This window comes from Pongo pygmaeus, chromosome 13 (genome assembly GCF_028885625.2).
Source record: "Pongo pygmaeus isolate AG05252 chromosome 13, NHGRI_mPonPyg2-v2.0_pri, whole genome shotgun sequence".
NCBI lineage: Eukaryota > Metazoa > Chordata > Mammalia > Primates > Hominidae > Pongo > Pongo pygmaeus.
Genome location: NC_072386.2, coordinates 78,229,479 through 78,252,895, shown reverse-complemented (window position 1 = coordinate 78,252,895; position 23,417 = coordinate 78,229,479). Strand labels below are relative to the sequence as shown.

Here is a 23,417-nt window from a genome sequence, read left to right as displayed (position 1 = left end):
TCTCAAGGAAAATATATTTATATGTTCTCAATGAAGAATGTCTGGCCATAGTGATGTTTAAAGAGATTTGCTATTTCTTTTTTCGATAAATCTCTTTCTTACTATAAAACATTCTGTGGTGTTTACTTTTAGAAATTAAAGTTAGCTAATTGATTTTATTTTTTAATTTCTTTTTTTCTTTTTTTTTTTTTTTGAGAGGGAGTCTCGCTCTGTCGCCCAGGCTGGAGTGCAGTGGTGGAATCTATGCTCACTGCAAGCTCCGCCTCCCAGGTTCACACCATTCTCCTGCCTCAGCCTCCCGAGTAGCTGGGACTATGGGCGCCTGCCACCACGCCTGGCTAATTTTTTGTATATTTAGTAGACATGGGGTTTCACTGTGTTAGCCAAGATGATCTTGATCTCCTGACCTCGTGATCCACCCGCCTCGGCCTCCCAAAGTGCTGGGATTACAGGCGTGAGCCACCGCGTCCAGCTATTTTTTAATTTCAAGATATCTTTTAAAATAATTTGAGAGGTATATCAGACATTTAGGCTGGAATTTCGTGGGTCAGAACTCACATTGTAATTTTGCAAAGTACTTCTGTTATAATTTATTTGAAAGATGTTTCTAATATGTGGAAATTTGGAAGTATAATTTGGTTACATATGTTTTTTGTTGAAATTAAAGATTGTGGGCTGGGCATGGTGGATCACGCCTGTAATCCAACATGCTGGGAGACTGAGGCGGGAAGATTGCTTGAAGTCAGGAGTTTAAGACCAGCCTGGGTAATAAAGCCAGACCTTGTCTCTATCAAAAGGAAAAAAAAATTAGCTAGGCACAGTGGCATACCTGTGGTCCCAGCTACTCAGGAGGCTCTTTTGACCCTGGGAGTTAAGGCTGCAGTGCACTATGATTACACCACTGCACTCCAGCCTGGGTGACAGCGTGAGACCCTCATCTCTTAAAAAGAAAGAAAAAAGAAAAGTTGCGGTGTTAGTAACCACACTGGTTTTGAGAAAATTCTTTTTAATTTTTTAATTTTTTTTTTATTTTAATGGGGGAAGGTGACTTAATAGGAAGAGAGTAAGAGGGACAAAATGGGAATGCTTTGAGGAAAATGGGGGTATTAGATGAAACGTGTTAGTAATTGGAGTGATTATTTTTGATATTTGCCTTTTAGAAAATCTTTTCAAGCCATACACCAATTCAATTTGGAAGGATGGAAGTCTTCAAAAGATCTGAAAAATCAGCTTGGACATTTAGAATCCGAACTTTCATTTCTAAGTACGCTTACTGGCATCAATATAAGAAATCACTCCAAGCAGACAGAAGACCTAACAAGCACTGAGATGACAGAAAAGAGTAAGCATTTTTTAAAATCTAGACATAGTATGGAAGATTACCTTATTATGCATAAGAAATTGGTTGTCATAATATTGAATTAAAATTCTACAAGGTAAGTATTTGGAAGTATGGTTGTGGTAAACTTGTTTACTTACATATCTTTTGAACATCACGGTGTTCAAAAAGCTGCCTGGGCCAGGCCCTGTGACCATGCCTATAATCCCAGCTTTTGGGAGGCCGAGGCATGCAGATCACCTGAGGTCAGGAGTTTGAGACAAGCCTGGCCAACATGGTGAAACCCTGTCTCTACTAAAAATACAAAAATTAGCCGGTTGTGTTGGTGGGCACCTGTAATCTAAGCTACTTGGGAAGCTGAGCCAGGAGAATCATTTGAACCCGGGAGGTGGAAGTTGCAGTGAGCTGAGATTGCGCCATTGCACTCCACCCTGGGGGACAGAGCAAGACTCCATTTAAAAAAAAAAAAAAAGGCTGCCTGAGATAAATATTAAAGAACAGACACAGTTTCTTTTCTTTCTTTCTTTTTTTTTTTTTTTTTTTTTACCTTCTCCTTCCTGATGGAAAAGAACAGACACAGTTTTTATCACTAAGTACCTTAATAGTCAAGTAAATAGTAATAAGTGAATAATGATTATAAGAACAACAGCACCATTAATTTATACATCTTAGGAGTTGTTCAGCACTGACATGAAAGCTGCCAAGATCAGTGTTTTAGCAGCTGGACCTTTTGCTGGAAGGAAGGTTTCTGGTCCCAATGACTAGATTTTATTGCCAAAGATCTGTGATGCACTAAGAGATAAAGGGAAGCTACTGTAGCTGTGCAACTGGATGTCAAGAACTTTGGTTGGTCAAGAACAACATTCCCAAAAGCAGAAATCATTTTTGGTGTGCTTCCTGACTTTTCCACTGAAAATTACCCTCATGACAGGGGAGAGGGTCTTGGGCAGCCACTGCAGGGAGACTGAATTACATGTAGAAACAGAGTGATGGAATTTGGAGACTTAAATTACTTGAAAGGAAGAGATGGAATGCAGAGAGAATAGAGAATGAGGATAGGCCAGGTATAAGACTTTTACTAGCTTAAAAGTCACAGCATGAAGATAAGGCGTAGAGTCTTGACAAAGCTAATGTGGTTTGAATGGGAGATTTCAGACAGGGACATCACAAGAGTTGAAATGCTTTTTTTCTGTGAGTAATATGTGCTCATTTTAGCAAACTTGGAAAAACATAGAAATTATGAAGAAGAAATATCATTTTAAAGCCAGAAATCTAAGTAGTTATAGGAATTTCTTGAAATTAATTGTAAGTAATTCAGCAAGAGTAATGGTACTGGAAGAGAAATATCTTGTTTTTTATTTTTTTGTTCTTTTTCCTTTGTTTTTTGTTTGTTTTATTTTTTTGAGATGGAGTTTTGCACTGTCACCCAGGCTGGAGTGCAGTGGTGCAATCAAAGAGCTTTTTGAAGTCATTATCGTTTTCCATAGCTATTAGTTGGGCAGACACAGTTTCTGTGGTGTGTTAATGAATGTAGCTGAAGCTAGGTAATCAAATGATCTTGATTTCCTTCAAAATAATCATGTGTGAAGAATGTAGACTTTATTGCAGCTACGCTTTTATTTCTCCAAACATTTTTTAGAACTTTCTTTTGGAATTCCCTTTAGTGCCTATGATGATTCTTTTAAATTCTCCATTTTGATTCTGTAAGAGTCGGTTTACAAACTAAGTAATGGAATTTGGAGTCCAAAATTAAGTGTTACTGCAAAGTAATGAGAGTAGGGTTGTTTTTTGTTTGTTTGTTTGTTTGTTTGTTTTGAGACAGAGTCTTCTTCTGTCGCCCAGGCTGGAGTGCAGTGGTGCAATCTCAGCTCACTGCAGCCTCCACCTCCTGGGTTCAAGCAATTCTCCTGCCTCAGCCTCCCGCGTAGCTGGGACTACGGGCATGCGCTGCCATGCCCGGCTGATTTTTGTATTTTTAGTAGAGACGGGATTTCACCACGTTAACGGGCCAGGATGATCTTGATCTCCTGACCTCGTGATCCGCCTGCCTCGGTCTCCCAAAGTGCTGAGATTACAGGTGTGAGCCCCTGCACCTGGCCGAGAGTAGTATTTTAATTTATAATTTTTATTCTTGTCTTTTGATTAGCTTTAAATGTATGTTGTTAAAAATATGTAGATGGGCTTGATGTATAGATGGATTGTTTTGAAGGACTAATCCTCTTCTGCTGTCTGTGAACTTTGTTAAAAATACACCCTTACTCATTATTTAAAAATAAAAATCAGGCCAGGTGCAGTGGCTCACGCCTGTAATCCCAGCACTTTGGGAGGCCTATGTGGGCGGGTCACTTGAGGTCAGGAGTTTAAGACCAGCCTGGCGAACATAGTAAAACCCCATCTCTACTAAAAAATACAAAAATTAGCTAGGCGTGGTGGAGCGTTCCTGTAGTCCCAGCTGCTCGGGAGGCTGAGGCAGGAGAATGGCTTGAAGCTGGGAGGCGGAAGTTGCAGTGAGCTGAGATTGCACCACTGCGCTTCACTGTTGGTGACTGAGACCCTGTCTCAAAAAAAAACAAAAAAAAACAAAAAAAAGGCCAGTTTTGGTGGCTCACACCTGTAGTCCCAGCACTTTGGGAAGCCGAGGCGGGCGAATCACTTGAGGTCAGGAGTTCGAGACCAGCGTGGCCAACGTGGTGAAACCTGTCTCTACCAAAAACACAAAAAGTAGCAGGGCATGGGGGGGCATACCTGTAGTACCAGCTACTCGGGAGGCAGAGGTTGCAGTGAGTGGAGATGGTGCCACCGCACTCCAGCCTGGGCGACAGAACGAGACTCCATCTCAAAAATAAAATAAAATAAAACAAAATAAAAATCAGTGTGTTCAAGTTAAAAAGTACTGAACTGAAAATTTATCATGCTATATATTTATATGCAATTTATGTATGCATAGTGTTCATCTATAAAGAAAAAATAAAGCCTGGACATAAAGAAAAAATAAAGCCTGGAGATTGGACAGATTAGTAAGTCTCTCTCGGTCTGATTTCTTATGTGCAAAATAAAGTGGTTGCTGTAGATTATTTCCAGGATTCCATCTGTGTTTTTTCTTTACCACATTTTTGGCACATTTATTTTTATGGACAAAGCCCAAGGTCATCTAGATTTTCTCCTATATTCTAGGAGTTTTATAGTTTTGTATTTTATATTTAGATCTGTGATAAATTTTCAGTTAATTTTTGTGAAAGGTATAAAGTCAGTGTCTAGATTCTTTTTTTTTTTAATTTTGCATGTGGATGTTCAGTTGATCCAGTACCTTTTGTTAAAAAGACTATTCTTTCTCCATTGAACTACCTTTGCTCCTTTGTCTAAGATCAGTTGACTATATCTGTGTGAGTCTATTTCTAGACTTTCTCTTCTGTTCTATTGACCTATTTGTATACTCTTTCACTAATACCATACTGTCTTGATTACTGTAGCTTTATAGTAAGTCTCTAAATCAGGTCGTTTAAGTTCTTAAACTTTATTTTTCTTGAAGTTTATTCTGGCTCTTCTGAGTTTTTGCCTTTCCATATAAACTTGATAATCATTTTGTTGATATCCAGAAAGTAACTTGCTGGAATTTTGATTGGATTGCATTGAATGTACAGATCAAAGTTGGGAAGGACTGACATCTTAACCATAGTGAGTCTTCCATAGCTATTTGTTTAAAGAATTCCACATCTAATCCACGATTAAGCATTGCATCTATCTGTTATGTCTCTTTAGTCTCCTTAATCTGGTCATCCTTCTCTGTCTCTTACGACATAGACATATTTGAAGACCACTTGTATTACAGATTGTTCTTCAATCTCTTTTTTTTCTGATAGTTTCCTCTTGATAACATTCCTGTGCAATTTTGGCAGGAAAACTGTGAAAGTGATGTTTTGTTCTTACCAGTACATCTAATTAGGAGGCAAATTATGTCAATTTGTACCATTCTGTCTTTTTTTCCTAACTATTTATTGAACAAATCTTTAACCAGTCTTCCTATTTTGAGTCCCAGGTTCACCTCCCATAAAGGTACTTGGTGCTGCTGATTCATAATACCCGTCTCGTATTCTGCTATGTACATGAACTTGCTTCTGGGTTTTCCTCATTTGCTGGCTTAGGTTTCAGTTTTCCTGGCTCTACCAGGTAACTTTCACTTGTCCATGTGCTATCTAGTGCATCCATCTGATTTCCAGCTTCCCAAATCAGATTGCTCTTATCTTCCCTGTTCCCTTTATCCTTGTAGAATCATGCCCTTCTAAAAGTAACATCATTAGCAAAACTAGATGACTACGTAAAGTCAGGATAGTGCTTACTTACCTCTTGGGGGTAGGGTATAGCCTGGGAAAAGACATGAGGGAACCTTATAGGTTCTGTAAAATTCCTGTAGTATGATCTCAGTGGTAGTTACCTGAACAACCACATGTGTAAAAGAAATATTGAGCTGTATACTTAAGAATAGGGCATTTTATGCATTCAAATGTATGCATGTTATATCTCAAAAATATCACTGTCATTTTAGTGAAGTTTTGAGAGATGGCAGAGGTGAATGCATGGATTCAATTTACTGCCTTTAAGAACTAGATAGTGTTGAAAAAATAAAAACCATTGAACAGTTAACATGACTCAAATTTGTCTGGGGTTATACTAGTACATTTCTACTACTTACCATAACTTTTGGTATAGTTGAAAACTTGGCCGGGCGCGGTGGCTCATGCCAGTAATCCCGGCACTTTGGGAGGCCGAGGTGGGTGGATCACCTGAGGTCAGGAGTTTGAGACCAGCCTGACCAGTATGGTGAAACCCTGTCTCTACTAAAAATACAAAAATTAGCCAGGCACAGTGGTACACACCTGTAATCCCAGCTACTCGGGAGGCTGAGGCAGGAGAATTGCTTGAACCCAGGAGGTGGAGGTTGCAGCGAGTCGAGATCGCACCATTGCACTCCAGCTTGGACAACAAGAACGAAACTCCATCTGGAAAAAAAAAAGAAAACTAGAAACACAAGTTATCATTAATTTTATTTTGCAAAGATAATCAATTTGGTGTACGTTCTTCCAGAGTTTTTCAATGTAATTGCTAATGCACACTTTCACACATATACCCACATGTATTGTAGATATTCACACAAAATTAAATAATACGCATTTGAAGAAAACGGTTATTTGCAAACAAAATATTTGTTTTTCTGCTTTACAGGTATTAGAAAAGTTCTACAGAGACACAGATTATCAGGAAACTGCCACATGGTTACATTTCAACTTGAATTTCAGATTCTGGAAATTCAGGTAAATTAAGAAGCATGTTGTGATAACAGAGATACTTCTGCTATGAGATAAACAATTCCCATACCCCAGCCTTCAACAGTGGTGGAGCTGAAGAGGAGTTCATCAGCCAGGGCCCCCATTCATAGCACATTTGTGCAAAGTGGTACATTTTCAAAATTTCAGGTATTAATAGCCCAGCAACTGCATATGGTAGGGTTGTTGTGAAAGCCATAGGTGCTTTATTGAAGGACAGGTAGCAAGATGCCCCTGGGCTTCCAGTGCAATTCCATGAGGTTGTGGGAATAGTCCTGGGTGTCATCAGTAGTTAGGTAATATGCCAGCCATCTAATATCTATTAGTTATCTATTGCTGCTTAACCAGTCTCCATAATATTTAGCATCTTAAAACAACCCAAAACAGGCCAAACATGGTGGCTCACACCTGTAGTCTCAGCATTTTGTGGGGCCGAGGCAGGAGGATTGCTTGAGCCCAGGAGTTTGAGACCAGCCTGGGCAATGTAGTAAGACCCTGTCTCTACGAAAAAATAAAAAATTAGCCAGGCGTGGTGGTGCGCACCTGTGCTCCTAGCTACTCCGGAGGCTGAGATAGAAGGATTGCTTGAGCCTAGAAGGTCAAGGCTACCGTGAGCGGTGATTGTGCCACTGTACTCGAGCCTGGGTAGCAGAGAGAGACTCTGTCACACACACAAAAAAACCACCAAAAATACAATTATCCCTCAGTATCTGTGAGGGATTGGTTCCAGGACTCCCTGTAGTACCAAAATCCACGGATGCTCAAGTCCCTTATATAAAATGGTGTGGTATTTGCCTATAATGTACACACATCCTCCTTTATACTTTAAATCATTTCTAGATTACTTCCAATACCCAATGAAATGTAAATGCTGTGAAATAGTTACCATAGTATATCGTTTAGGGAATCATTATGAGAAAAACAACTTGTACATGTTCAGTAAAGATGCAACCATCTGCATCTGTAGATTTTTTTTTCAAATATTTTTGGTCTGCAGTTGGTCAATCTATGGATGTGGAACCACAGGTAGGGAGGGCTCACTATATTTATTAATTATCTCACCTATTTTGTGTGGGTCAGGAATTTTGGAGCCACTCAGTTGGGTGTCCTTGCTCAGGGCCTGTCATGAGGTTGTGGTCATCTGGGACCACAGCCATTTGAATGCTCCTTGGGGCTGGATGATCTTATACATTGTACTGAACTGCTGAGACACAACAGAGGGAGGAAGATCCCTTTGGTTAAGACCTTCACATAATTTCAGGAAGCAGGAAAGCGAAAGCAGACAGAATGATAATAAGTAACCCCACTGGCCAGGGTGCAGCAGAACAGGGCTCAGCCACCTTCAAAGGCTGACTCCAAGAAAAGTTGAAAGCCGGAGAAAGCAGTTGAAAGAGGAGAAAGCAGTTTCAACCAGTTGGTTTTGCCAGTTGGGCCAACAGGGAATGTGTGCAAAGAGGAGGAACAGAACAGGGAAGGGCTGTCAGGCTGCATTGGCCTCAGCTCATCAGATATCTAAAGTGGTGTAGAGTAGTTGTGGTAACTGAGTCCTATGGACAAGCTGCCTGCTTATATTCAGGGTCATGTGCCAGGATTCCTTATCCTTTTCATCAGTGTCCTTAGCCACAAAAACAGTCCCAAGCTTCCCATTTTGTATGAGACAGGAGTTGATTATGGAGTCAGGACTTTTCCTTCTTCTTTGTCAGATAGCCGCTCCCTAACTAGTCCCAAGGATTTGGTACAGTTACCTGGGTTTGGAAGTTTTGCTTCTCTTTGCAATCCAAGTCTCCATTTGCTATTACTGGCTCTGGCAGGCTGAGGATGGGCTAGGGGTTGTCTAGAACCCCTCATTTGACGGCAAAGCTCCCAGCCTGTACTCGTCTTAGAGTATCACTCTCACACTGCCAAAGTGACCAAGAAAAGGTGCAGTGTAGCATTGCCTGGGCCATTTGAGCAGGATACAAAACACATTTCAGCATGTTCAATGTGTCAGGGGCATGGGTGGTAAGTGGCTCTAGGGGACTGACATTGTTCCCATATGAGCACCAGGCCTTGGGGATGTACGAGGTCACCAAGGAGATATCACATGACCACAGAGATCATTTGCTGAAGACTCAAGCAGAGAATGGACCCAAATGGATTGGTATCATTTAGGCTGGACAACCTGTGCCACCACCCCAGGCTTTTCCTTTAGGTGGCTCAGGGACTCCTGGATGTTGTCCCTTTGTAAAAGGTTTCATAGTCTGACCGACTATATTTTCTTTCTTTGTGGCTGATGTGAACTTGACCTGAGAGTGGTAATCTACTGAATGCTCTTCTGTATGCTGGCATCCATTAATGGGCCAGGCCTGCAACCCATGGCAGGTTGGTGGAATCATAATCCTGTGGTCCACTTCCATCTCCGAAAACATCTGTACTCTAGTATATATGTCCAGGAAACTGCTCAGGGGAATCCTAGCAGCCTTGCGGTCTTGCAGGCTTTTTCTACTGTAAGAGTTCATCTCTTTCACAGTTGCCTCATAGGTTATGCGGAGAGAAGCTCCGTTGTGGGCAGAATTAGTCTTGTCCTTGAGAGGCTTGTCCACAAATCCAAGTGAAAAGGGAAAGATTATCCTCTGACATTGAGGTAAATGAGCTTCTTAGTGGAGTTGTACCTTCCAGGATGGGTTGTACCCTAAGATTGATTGGTATGCTCCTTAGTGGGGCTATGGCCTGAGACATAACATAGGCTATAATATCCAACATAGACTACAATATCTTCACTTCACTTTATTTAAGTTGCATACTTCAGTCACCTTAAACCTCTGATGGAAAGTATCAAATAGTAATTTGATGCCTTCTTGAGTCAGATAAGGATGAGGTCACAGTGTAGAATGTTGCAGGAAGTCAGGGACCCCAAATGGAGGGACCAGCTGAAGCCATGGCAGAAGAACGTAGATTGTGAAGATTTCATGGACATTTATTAGTTCCCCAAATTAATACTTTTATAATTTCTTATGCCTTTCTTTACTGCAATCTCTAAACATAAATTGTGAAGATTTCATGGACACTTATCACTTCCCCAATCAATACCCTTGTGATTTCCTATGCCTGTCTTTACTTTAATCTCTTAATCCTGTCAGCTGAGGGGATGTATATCACCTCAGGACCCTGTAATAATTGCATTAACTGCACAAATTTTACAGCACGTGTGTTTGAGCAATATGAAATGTGGGCACCTTGAAAAAAGAACAGGATAACAGCAATTGTTCAGGGAATAAGAGAGATAACCTTAAACTCTGACTGCTGGTGAGCCGGGCAGAACAGAGCCATATTTCTCTTCTTTCAAAAGCAAGTGGGAGAAATATCGCTGAATTCTTTTTCTCAGCATGGGACATCCCTGAGAAAGAGAATACGTGCCTGGAGGTATAGGCTTATAAACAGCCCCCCCAGGGGCGCCTGTCTCTTATGGTTGAGACTGCAGAGATGAAATATACTCCAGTCTCCCATAGTGCTCCCAGGCTTATTAGGAAGAGGAAATTCCCGCCTAATAAATTTTGGTCAGACCAGTTGATCTCAAAACCCTGTCTCCTGATAAGATGTTATCAATGACAATGGTGCCTGAAACTTCATTAGCAATTTTAATTTAGCCTTGGTTTTTGTGGTACTGTGATCTCGCCCTGCCTCCACTTGCCTTGTGATATTCTGTTACCCTGTTAAGTACTTGATGTCTGTCACCCACACGTATTCGCATACTCCCTCCCCTTTTGAAACTCCCTAATAAAAACTTGCTGGTTTTTGTGGCTTGTGGGGCATCACGGATCCTACCAACGTGTGATGTCTCCCCCGGACGCCCAGCTTTAAAATTTCTCTCTTTTGTACTCTGTCCCTTTATTTCTCAAGCCGGCCGATGCTTAGGAAAAATAGATATGAACCTATGTGATTATTGGGGCAGGTCCCCCGATAGTAGAAGACATTTCTGATAATGTGATATGCTCCTGAAGAATGACTGCTGCCTGACCAGAGTCATTCCCAGCATGAACTACCGCATGGTTTGGCCTGCTGGGCCTGGGCAGCCACCCCAGGGCAGCACAGACAGGACAGAAGCCAGACAGTGGATGTCTTGCCGCTTAGGTCCTGCAACCCCTGCTGCTGTGGCCACACTCTGCCTCCTAACAGACAGTGTTGGCACTGACCCAGACCTCAACAGTATTTTAAGCCAATATGCTCATCCTCATGCCATGAAAGCATGATTGAAAATTTTGTGACCATTTGGTAATGGCCTGAGATTATACTGTTAGCTCACATGCTGAATGAATTAGAATCAGTTGAGCTGTGCCTGACAGAAAACTTAAAAATAAAGGTACTAGAAGTGTATTTCTCTATTACTTAAGTAAACTTGTAAGTTTTCAAGGGCTAATATGGTGGTTTTACGATAATCAGGTTCTACCATCAGCCACACATGGCTTCAAGTCATGGCACAATGATCACATTAGCATTTCAGGTATCAGGAAGAAGTTGGGCAAAGAAAGGCTTGCCTATTCTTTTAAAGGACACTTTCTGGAAGCTGTACACTCATCATTTTCACTTATATTCTATTGGCCAACAAGTTCATGCAAAGGATGCTGGGAATTTAGTCTTTGTTATGCTTGGCCATACGGCCAGTGAAAAACTGGGGCAAGAAAAAAGTATAAATAGAGGGGACTACTAGCAGTTTCTGTCCTATATGCTTTAGGGGATGCAGGGGGAAAAAATCTAAGGAGAGGAACTGTAGATATCTTCTTTGAAGGACATAGAACCTAGTAATTGCTGAGTCTCTAAAGAGACACGAGTTGTCATTGTTTAAGTTTTAAAGTATGTATGTGTTTTGGGACTGATTGGTTTTACTGACAAAGTGCTACAGGAAGAGTGTGTTCTCCCTGGCTGTGTTAAGAACTCTCACTTTCTCTCTGAGCCTTTTAGATTTTATGATTCTTCTTGAAGACCAGGACTGGTAAACAAGGTGTTGGAAGAACTCACAGACAGCTGTGGAATCAACAGGGTTTTTGGAATCAGTTGTATGAGAGGCACCAAGAGTTCTTACTTGGGGAGGGAAAAACAAAGAACTATCTCGTTTCTCTTTATTGCTTACAATTCTGATATAATAACTTGATGAAAAGTTTTTGAAATTTTTATTATTTAATGGTAAATTCTAGCATATTCTATACCAACTTGTGTATGTATGCCTTTAGAAACATACCTAGTAGAATTGCTGGGTCAAAGGAAACTTATAAATTCTGATTGATAGTGGCAAATTGCCTTCTAAAATAGTTTTACCATTTTACATACTGAGCACATTTTTACATTTTTACTGTGAAGACTGATAGAAAAAGAAATGACACAGTAACCTTGTGTGTTCTAAAACATTTTTTAAAAATAAGATTTCCACTAGAGGGAGAGGTTTAGCTATCTGAAAATTAAAAAGTAATCTAAATAGTAAAACCCTCAATTTACAGACTATTATTGTAATAAAGTTATATTAATATAATATTTGAACTAAACATGACCTCAAATTATGTTAATAGAATGTTAGAACAAAGTGATGACTTACAGTTTGTCTAGGTCAACCCTATTATTTTATAAGTAAATGGATCCAGAGAGTTTGAATGATTACTCATGTTGGTACAGCTGTTGTTGTCCAAGGTGGTTGGGACATAGAGCTCTGTTGGCCAGATTTACTTTCTGATGTTCTTAGTACTACATTTGTGAAGAGTTGTAAGGCCATCAGAATGAACATTTATCAGCCTTCCATAATCCAAGCAATATAGTCAATTAGATTGGTAGGAGTTTGTGGGGAAAGTGGCAGGTTAAGTATGTTTCCATAACTTCTGTCCCAATGAAATCAACAAAATTATTCGAAAAATAAGCAATTTTTTTAAATGGAAGACAATACAATTCTATTATCACAGGCTCCAAAGAAAATCTGTTTGATATTAATGATATTTGATTCTAAACACTGAAATCCAATACAGGGTGCTTCATGAGAGGTTTATACGTTTTACAAAGTTAGGCTGGCCACATTGGCTCATGCCTATAATCCCAGCACTGAGGGAAGCCGAGGCAGGAGGATAGCTTGAGCCCAGGAATTAAAGGCCAGCCTGGGCAACATAGCGAGACCCTGTCTCTAAAAAAAAATTAGCCAGGCTGGGTTGCTTATGTATATAGTCCTAGCCACTTGGGAGGCTGAGACAGGAGGATTGCTTGAGCCCACAAATTCAAGGTCACAAAGAACTGTGATTGAACCACTGCATTCCAGCCTGGGCAATAGAGCAAAACCCTGTCTCAAAAAAAAAAAAAAAAAAAAAAAAAGGACCAACTTAATGGCACCTTTTCCTAAAGATCTCTACCCATAATCCTTCAGTTGTAGAGGAGAAGGAGAACTGTGGGCTTAAGTGGACCACAGTAGAAAGGAATGTGGTGCTGAGACACATGTAGGGGCTTTGAGGTCAGATTGTTTATAAGGTCTCTTCCCTTATTTACCAACTGGGGAGAACTGACCTAGTTAGCAGTACCACAAGCAGGGGAGAGATGGAAAAACAATATTTTGAAGTCAGCTTTTGAGTTGTTAAACAGGATTCTATAACCCAACAAAAAGTTTTTTTTTGCCTATCCTAATGGGTGAAAAGCTGAAATCTAACATGTATCTACACATACCTGACCAAGAGACCAGATGTGCTCCTGAGATTTTTGCTTTCCTTTTCCTTTCTTTCCTTTTTTTTCTGGTAACAGTTCTATTGAGATATAATTCACATACCATATAACTTAACCAGTTTAAAGTGTACAGTTCAATGCTTTTTTTTAAAGATGTAATTTATTTGGAATCCAAGCTTTGTTTCACAAGTTTATTATTTATTTTTATTATTATTATTGTTATTCTTTTTGAGACTGAGTCTCGCTCTGTTGCGCAGGCTGGAGTGCAGTGGCGCGATCTCGGCTCGCTGCAACCTCTGCGTCCCGGGCTCAAGCGATTCTCCTGCCTCAGCCTCCTGGGTAGCTGGGATTACAGGCGCCTGCCTCGACCCCTAGCTAATTTTTTGTATTTTTAGTAGAGACGGGGTTTCACCATGTTGGTCAGGATGGTCTCCAACTCCTGACCTCAGGTGATTCGTCCGCCTCTGCCTCCCAAAGTGCTGAGATTACAGGCGTGAGCCACCGCGCCCGGCCAGTCTTTGCTCATCTTATAGGTAAAAATGGCATCTTATCGGCCAGGCGCGGTGGCTCCCGCCTGTAATCCCAGCACTTCAGGAGGCAGAGACGAGGGGATCACGAGGTCAAGAGATTGAGACCGCCTGGCACGGTGGCTCACGCCTGTAATCCCAGCACTTTAGGAGGCTGAGGCGGGTGGATCACGAGGTCAGGAGATCGAGACCATTCTGGCTAACACGGTGAAACCCCGTCTCTACTAAAAAATACAAAAAAATTAGCCGAGCATGGTGGCGGGCGCCTGTAGTCCCAGCTACTCGGGAGACTGAGGCGAGAGAATGGCGTGAACCCGGGAGGCGGAGTTTGCAGTGAGCCGAGATCACGCCACCGCACTCCAACCTGGGCGACAGAGCGAGACTCCATCTCAAAACAAAAACAAAAAAACAAACAGAGATTGAGACCATCCTGGCCAACATGGTGAAACCCCGTCTCTACTAAAAATACAAAAATTAGCCAGGCGTGGTGGCGGGCACCTGTTGTCCCAGCTCCACAGCTTTGGGGAGGCTGAGGCAGAAGAATCGCTTGAATCCAGGAGGCAGAGGTTGCGGTGAGCCGAGATCGCGCCACTGCACTCCAGCCTGGTGACAGAGCAAGACTCCGTCTCCAAAAAAAAAAAAAAAAGGCATCTTGTTTTAATTTACAATTATTATTAGTGAGATTGAACTTCTTTTTTTGTTTTTGTTTTGTTTCTGTCTTGATTACTCTTTCCTTTTATTTGGTGGCATTTCATTTTGCATATTTCAAAAGTATTTTTGTCTTTTTGAAGTTTACTGTGCTTTGATACAGAAATTTTTATCTTTATTTTAGAATAAGGAGAGATTATCTTCTGCTGTTACTGACCTCAACATAATAATGGAGCCCACAGAATGCTCAGAATTAAGTGAATTTGTGTCTAGGTAAGCTATTTTACAAACTTACTTTTTTAGAGAAAAAAGTAAATTTACACTTTACAGTTTTAAGTTTACCTTTTCCTCTTCTTAGTAAGTAAATAGGTCTTCTCTGAAAGTATAACACCACTGTTGTGCTTATATTTAAGCCCATATTCTCTGTATCTATCATTCTTTCATTTAGTTTATATTTATTGCACATTCACTATGTGCTGGGTATTAAAATTAAAATGTGAGCAAAAAAAGACACAATCCTCAGTCCTCATGGAATTGACAGTCTAGTGGAGAAGTCAGATATTAATCAAATAATGGCAGAAGTAAATATAAAATTATGGCTATGTTAAATGCTACAAAGGACAGTTACATAATGCTGTTGAAGTATACATCAGGAATTTTTGTTTTTTATTTTTGTATTTTGTTTTTAAATTAGAGATGGGGTCTCACTATATTGCCCAGGCTGGTCTCGAACTCCTAGGCTCAAGCAGTCCTCCTGCCTTAGCCTCCCAAAGTGTTTATCAGGAAATTGACTAGCAGAGAGAACATGAAATCATTTCCTGAAGCTCGAGCTGACATCTGAAAAATGAGTAGGTGTGAACTAACAAAGACGGAATAACTTTGCTGAGCACTGTGCCAGCAGGGAGCATGGTGTCTGTGAGCAATTGACACAGGGCCACAGTGACAGGTGGAGGCAAGAGCCTAGGAGAATGGTGTAAGATGAGGTTAGGAAATTAGGTAAGGTCCATAGTACTGAGAATTTGGTATAAAGAGTGTTATCACAGTCCCAGGACCAAGTGAAACTATTGAAAAGTTTTGAGCAGGGCCTGAGGAAAGCAAAAGTGTGGCATCCTAGAAAGAATTATTCTGGATGCTATGGGGAAATGGAACGAAGGGGTACAATCATTGATACAAGCGAGTCAATGACTAGTCTTTTTAAAACAGTTCAGGCAAGAGAAGTTTGTAGTTTGGACTGAAATGATGGTACTTAGCTAGATGGATTTGGGGGATAATTAGGAAGCAAAAATGAGTAGGCATGGGATTGCTTGAGTAAAAGGGATTAGAGGTCATTCACAGGGGATAACTCTTTGATTATGGTGGTCCGGTCTGCTGTTAAGGGAGGGTTGGAAGAGGACCATTGTCAGGTGAGATTATGACTTTATTTTGGACGTATGGGACTTGAGTGCCTTTGAAAACACTGAAATAAAAATGAGAAAGAGGCAGCACAGAAGAGGTGGGGGTGGGAGATATAGAACACTGGAATTATCTTCTATTGGATAGGAATTAAAGCCTTGAGCAGGAATGAGATTGCCTATGAAGGAATATAGAGTGGAACTAGAAAAGGCCCTAGAACTGAGCCTTGAGGAATTCTAAAATATACTGGCTGAATAGAAGGGAAGGATCCTGCAAAGGAATTAGAAAAGGAACTGTTTGAGAGGTAGGGAGAATACCAAGAATGTGTTGTGTCATGGCAGAGATCACATATTTCCTTTTGTTCAGACCATGGTTTGGAAGTAGCATCTGCTATTTGGAAATTACAAAAGGAAGAGTAGTGAGATATCTCTCTTCCTGTAATAATGAGCATATTATAGTTACTTAATAAATATTTAATCTCAGCTTTTTGGGCAATTTTTTCGACTGGGTTCCCATTATGTGGAGAGTGACTGGTATTTTAGAAAGGGTGCTGAACATAGGTCAGAAGACCTGGATTTTACTCCAGGTTCAACTACATGTAAGTTACTTCTCCTTTTGGAGTTTCTTTCTTCTTTATCTCTGCTGTTATGCAATTTAAATGTTATATGCCTAATTATGAATTTATTTTTAGTTTTTCATTATAGATCTGTAGTTTTTCAGACAGGATTGGTATCTTTAGGTTTTGAAAAATTTTTAGTCATTATTTTATTGACTCTTGCTTCTACCTTGATCTTCCCTTATTACAGTCTACCTTCACTTTAAATAGTAAGCATTTCACATGTACTATAAGAACAACAGTATACTTTCCATTTATTTTCCCTCAGCCATTGTATTATTATTTTCATACAATTGTCATACACTTTTACATGTTCCAAATGTCTCAGGGCATTGTTACTATGTTTGCCTTAGACTGTCAATTATTTTTTAAAGCAATTAAAAATAAGACAAAACTTGTTTTGTTTTGTTTTTTTTGAGACGGAGTCTTACTCAGTCACCCAGGCTAGAGTGGAATGGCATGATCTTGGCTCACTGCAACCTCCGCCTCCCAAGTTCAAGCAATTCTCCTGCCTCAGCCTCCATGCCCAGCTAATTTTCTTTCTTTCTTTTTTGGTTTTTTTTTTTTTTTTTTTGCATTTTTGGTAGAGACAGGGTTTTACCACGTTGGCCAGGCTGGTCTTGAACTCCTGACCTCAAATGATCCGCCCACCACGGCCTCCCAAAGTGCCAGGATTACAGGCGTGAGCCACCGTGCCTGGCTGACGAAACATGTTTAGGTATATTTATCTTCATTTTTTTCATTTCCAACATTCTTCATTTCTTTATTTCATTCTTCATTTCATTTGATTCAGATTTCTAACTGCTATGCTCCTTCTTCCTTAAGAACTTCCTATAACTTTTTTTTTTTTTGAGACGGAATTTCGCTCTTTTTGCCCAGGCTGGAGTGCGATGGCAGGATCTCAGCTCACTGCAACCTCTGCCTCCCGGGTTCAAGTGAATTTCCTGCCTCAGCCTCCCAAGTAGCTGGGACTACAGATGTGTATCACCACACCCGGCTAATTTTGTATTTTTAGTAGAGATGGGGTTTCACCATGTTGGTCAGGCTGGTCTCAAACTCCTGACCTCAGGTAATCCACCCGCCTTGGCCTCCCAAAATGCTGGTAATACAGGTGTGAGCCACCGCAGCCGACCCTTTAACATTTCTTACTGTGCTTATCTGTTGGCCGTAATATCTATCAGCTTTTGTTTCTCTGGAAAGGTCTTAATTTTGCCTTCATTTTTTGAAAGATATTTTTGCTGGCCATAGAATTCTGAGTAGACGGGTTTAAAGATAAAAAATATATATCTTTAAACATACTCTTTCATAATCTGGATTGCATAGGTTGTGACAAAAAGTCTGCGATGATTGTTATCTTTATTTTTCTGTATTAGTGTGTCTTGTGTGTGTGCTTGGGGCAGCCTTAAATCTTTCTCTTAATTTTGTGTTTCTGTAGTTTGTGCTATGTTTAGGGTATTTTTGTGTGAATATTATCAACCATGTCTTTTAAAGTATTTATTTTGCCCTGTGTCACTCTAATGACACATATGTTAGACTATTTGACATATTGTCCTAGCATTTGGATGCTCTGTTCTATTTCTTTCATGCCTTTTTTCCTTTGTGTTTCAGTTTGGATAATTTCTATTAACCTATCTGCAACTTCGCAGAGTCTTTCCTCTATTGCAGTACTGTCTGCCAGTGGGCCCATTTAAGGAGTTCTTTATCTCGCTTGTAATGCTTTTTATTTCTTGTGTTTTCATATTCCCTTGTATAGATGTACCAGAGTTTGTTTATTCATTTACCCATTAAAGGATATCTGGGTTATTTTCAGTTTTTGGTGAATATAGCATATTATAGTTATATATACTTTTTTTTTTTTTTTTTTTTTGAGACGGAGTCTCGCCCTGTCACCAGGCTGGAGTGCTGTGGTGTGATATCAGGTCACTGCAACCTCTGACTCCCTGGTTCAAGTGATTCTCCTGCCTCAGCCTCCCGAGTAGCTGGGATTATAGGCACGCACCACCACACCCAGCTAATTTTTGTATTTTTAGGAGAGACGGGGTTTCGCCATGTTGGCCAGGATGGTCTCGATCTCCTGACCTAGTGATCTGCCCACCTCAGCCTGCCAAAGTGCTGGGATTACAGGCATGAGCCACCACGCCTGGCCTATGTATACATTTATGTAGCATATTATAGTGTATAATATAGCATATTATCTTTATATATGTATATGTATACACACGCATACACATGCATTCATGCCGCTACAAACATTCATATGCTATAAATATGTATATTACACACACAAACGTACATGTATATGCTGCTGTGAACATTCACTAGAGGTTTTTGTGTGAATGTAAGTTTTCTTTTCTCTAGGGTACATAACCAGAAGTGGAATTGCTGAGTCATATAAGAGTATGTTTAAATTTATAATAAACTGCCAAACCGTTTTCCAGAATGACCATACTGTTTTGTATTCCCACCAGTAATGTGTGAGAATGTCTGTTAACATTTTTGTGAATTAATTTCTGATGGTCAGCTAATTTTAGATGTAATAGTCCCAGGAATTTATTGTTAGAATAAAATTTTGGAATTTTTATCCTAAATTTCTCTTTATGTTCGCTTTATACTTGAGAAGGAGACATTTGGAGTTATTTTTGTTTCCTGACTACTTTAGTTGAAATTGAAATGGGTTACTGCCAACATTTTATGAAAGAAATCCATGACATCTGTTTTACATTTAGTGAAGTTTGGACTTTGCTTAGGAAAAAATAGATAAATTACAGTCATTCTTACAGCTGTGAGAGCCAACACCCACACCCACACACAAAATTTCTTTCTGTATGGAAAACTCTTATGTGCTGTAGTACAGTATCCTTTATGAAGATGCAAATGGAAGAATGAAGGAATTGTGAATTTTTTAAAGTTCATTGTAAAAGAACAGTCTTTTCTTCTGTGTGTGTGTGTTTAAACTTGAGTCGTCATAGCTTTTAAGATTATTTTCATGGCTTACTCCCTCATCACATGATTAAGAGTTTATTTTTTTGCTCACTTGTTTGATGGAGAACGAAATATCGTGTCACTGTGGCCTTTAAGCGCGAATGAACTAATTTCTCCTCTTTGTAGGCCCATACTCTTTGGAAAACACTTTTTTTCAGATGTTTAAATAATTTTTTAAATAGTTATTAGACTGACTTTTAACACATAATCTCCAGTGTTCCCTATAAAGTACATGCTTATGCAGCTTTGTGTTAATTCAGCTATTATTTTATGTTCTTTGTTTTCAGTGAATCTACTTGGTTTTTTTGTTCACTATTGCCCAGGCTGGTCTCAAACTCCTAGGCTCAAGCAGTCCTCCTGCCTTAGCCTCCCAAAGTGTTTATCAGGCATTTGACTAGCAGAGAGAACATGAAATCATTTCCTGAAGCTTGAGCTGACATCTGAAAAATGAGTAGGTGTGAACTAACACCTACTAACACCCTTTCTTGCCTTCTTTTAGATTATTTAACTTGTTTTCCTATTTTTTTATTGTGGCAAAATACTTACAAAATCTACCAACTCAACCATGTTAAAGAGTACACTTCAATAATAGTAAATACATTCATTATGTTGTACAACCATCACCACTATCCGTCAACATAACTCTTTCCTTTTTTAAAACAGAAACTTTGGCTGGGTGCAGTGGCTCACGCCTATAATCCCAGCACTTTGGGAGGCTGAGGCGGGCAGATCATGAGGTCAGGAGTTCAAATCCAGCATGGTGAAACCCTGTCTCTACTAAAAATACAAAAATTAGCTGGGCATGGTGGCACGTGACTGTAGTCCCAGCTACTTGGGAGGCTGAGGCAGGAGAAACGCTTGAACCTGGGAGGCGGGGGTTGTGGTGAGCCGAGAGCGCCACTGCACTCCAGCCTGGGTGACAGAGTGAGACTATCTCAAAAAAAACAAAAACAAAAAAAACCCCAGAAACTTTGTACCCATAAACAATAACTCCCACTTCCTCCCTCTCCTCATCCACCATTCTACTTTTTGACTGTGTGATTTTGATTAATACTATCTAAGTATTAATCTAAGTACCTCATGTAAGTAGAATCATACAGTATTTGCCTTTTTTCTTTAGATGGAGTCTCGCTCTGTTGCCCAGGCTGGAGTGCAGTGGCGTGATCTTGGCTCACTGTAACCTCTACCTCACCAGCGATTCTCCTGCCTCAGCCTCCCAAGTAGCTGGGATTACAGGCACCCACCACCATGCCCAGCTAATTTTTATATTTTTAGTAGAGAAGGGGTTTTGCCATGTTGGCCAGGCTGGTCTTGAATTCCTGACCTCAGGTGATCTAGCCATCTCAGCCTCCCAAAGTGCTGGGATTACAGGTGTGAGCCACTGTGCCTGGCCAGTATTTGCCTTTTTTGACTGGTTTATTTCGCTGAGTGTAATGTTGTCAAGGTTCATCATGTGGCATAAGTCAGGATTTCTTTTTCTTTTTCTTTTCCTTTTTTTTTTTTTTAAGCACCACACAAGCTTTATTTGCACCATCTATATAAGATAGTCCTGGCCATGTGCGGTGGCTCATACCTGCAATCCCAGCACGTTGGGAGGCCAAGGTGGGCACATCACCTGAGGTCAGGAGTTGGAGACAAGCCTGGCAAACATGGAGAAACCCTGTCTGTACTAAAAATACAAAAATTAGCTGAGTGTGTTGGTGGGCGCCTGTATCCCCAGCCACTCGGGAGGCTGAGGCACGAACATCGCTTGAACTGGGGAGGCGGAGGTTGCAGTGAACCAAGATTGTGCCACTGCACTCCTCTGGGTGACAGAGCAAGACACCATCTGAAAAACCAAAGCCAAAACCAAAAAAACCTAAGATAGTTCTGTGAATCTGTCCCATTGAGAGAAGACAGGGCCTTTTCTCTCAAGCCTGTTGCTTAAAGCCTGTGTGTGTGTGTGTGTGTGTGTCTGTGTGTGTGTATACATATATATATATAAAGGGGAGTTTATTAAATATTAACTCACATGATCACAAGGTCCCATAATAGGCCGTCTGCAGGCTGAGGAGCAAGGAGAGCCAGCCTGAGTTCCAAAACTGAAAAACTTGGAGTCCAATGTTCAAGGACAGGAAGCATCCACCACAGGAGAAAAATGTAGGCTGGGAGGCTAGGGCAGTCTAACCTTTTCACGTGTTTCTGCCTGCTTTATATTCACTGGCAGCTGATTAGGTAGTGCCCATCCAGATTAAGGGTGAGTCTGCCTTCTCCATCCCACTGTCTCAAATGTTAATCTCCTTTGGCAATACCCTCACAGACGCACCCAGGATTAATACTTTGTATCCTTCAATCCAATCTAGTTGACACTTAGTATTAACCATGACAAGTCCACCCCTTGTCAACTTGAACCCACACATATCTCCTAAGATCATACATAATCTTCAAATAAAGACAATAATAGTAATAATTATGCCTAACATAATACAACTGTCCTTCATAAAACCAGAAACTCACCAATCCCCAACCCAAATACTATTACATAAAGTTAACAATACTTAAATGCTGATATGAAGTCAATAAATCATATGTCACATGATAAAGGAAAAAGGAAATAAAATGAAGGTACTTTCTTAGTACAAGTGTATACATGCACAAACATGTTTTTAACGGAAGAAGAAGGAAGTACTCATGACAATTACAGTCCCCGTTTTTGCAGCAGGTCACATGGTCATAGCTGGTATTGATGACTCCCTTCTTTTACTACCTATTATGTATTCCCTTTGCGTTCAGCAAGCACCTCAGGGGGTCGTGTTTTTTTCCTGATGGAGTGACCCAAACCTTCGTTCCTGAAGGGTCTGGGCCATTTGTAGTCCTGTTTGGATTGGGCTGTTGTAGTTTCCCGTTAACCTTACTTACAGGGCTTGGTAGTACTGAGAGAAGCCCTAATGAATCTCTGCTATTCCATGCATACTCTTCCTTACCTCCGTTGTGAAGTAGTAGAATGATTTCATCTTGATAGTCTGGGTCAGTCACCCCAGCCAACACTGTAACTCCCTTCTTAGCCTGTTGACTTAAATGTAGGAGGAGCCCAAAGTGGCCAGGTGGCAATCTTAACTTCCAGTTTAATGGGATCTTTGTTGTGTCTCCTGGTGGCAGTGTTCCTCCCTCTGGAACTAAGACCTCTAGGCCAGCAGAATGTGATGTCACAGGAACAGGAAGCAAAAATTTTGCCAGTAGATCACTAGGGGTGTTGGTGAGTGGTGCCGCTTCAACTTCCACCCCTTGATTCCTGGACCCATGAATCTTGGCTATGGAAGAAACAGTACCATATATTGGATGCTGATTCAGAGCATACACGGCCTTCTGGAGAGCTTTGCCCCAGACTTGCAAAGTATTGTCACCTAGTTGGCATTGTAATTGTGACTTCAAAAGGCCATTCTACTGTTTTGTCAATCCAGCTGCTTCAGGATGATTGGGAACATGGTAAGATCAGTGAATTCCATGAGCATGAGCCCACTGCTGCACTTCTTTAGCCGTAAAGTGAGTGCCTTCATCAGAGGCAATGCTGTATGGCATACTGTGATGGTGGATAAGGCATTCCGTGAGTCCACGATGGTAGTCTTGGCAGAAGCATTGCATGCAGTATAGGCAAACCCATATCCGGAGTAAGTGTCTATTCCAGTGAGGACAAACCTCTGCCCTTTCCATTATGTAATAGGCCCAATATAATCAACCTGCCACCAGGTAGCTAGCTGATCACCCCAAGGAATGGTGCCATATCGGGGGCTCAGTGTTGGTCTCTGCTGCTGGCAAATTGGCCTTGTCAGCCTTGGTGAGTGGAAGTCCTTGTTGCTGAGCCACGCGTAACCTCCATCCCTGCCACCATGGCCACTTTACTTTGTTCATGGGCCCATTGAGCAATGATGGGGTGGCTGGGGAAAGAG

The 23,417-nt window shown here is 40.7% G+C and overlaps 1 protein-coding gene across 3 annotated transcripts in view; it reads left to right on the top strand.

The window, feature by feature from the left end:
• The window catches only part of CENPP (centromere protein P), a 286,353-nt gene that overhangs the window by 5,995 nt on the left and 256,941 nt on the right, over nt 1-23,417 (top strand). For all 3 annotated transcript variants that reach the window (XM_054502643.2, XM_063650259.1, XM_063650258.1), the window contains exons 2-4: nt 1,161-1,342; nt 6,560-6,648; nt 14,686-14,774. In XM_054502643.2, the coding sequence (XP_054358618.1) occupies nt 1,161-1,342; nt 6,560-6,648; nt 14,686-14,774 (360 nt within the window). The remainder of the gene's footprint in view (nt 1-1,160; nt 1,343-6,559; nt 6,649-14,685; nt 14,775-23,417) is intronic.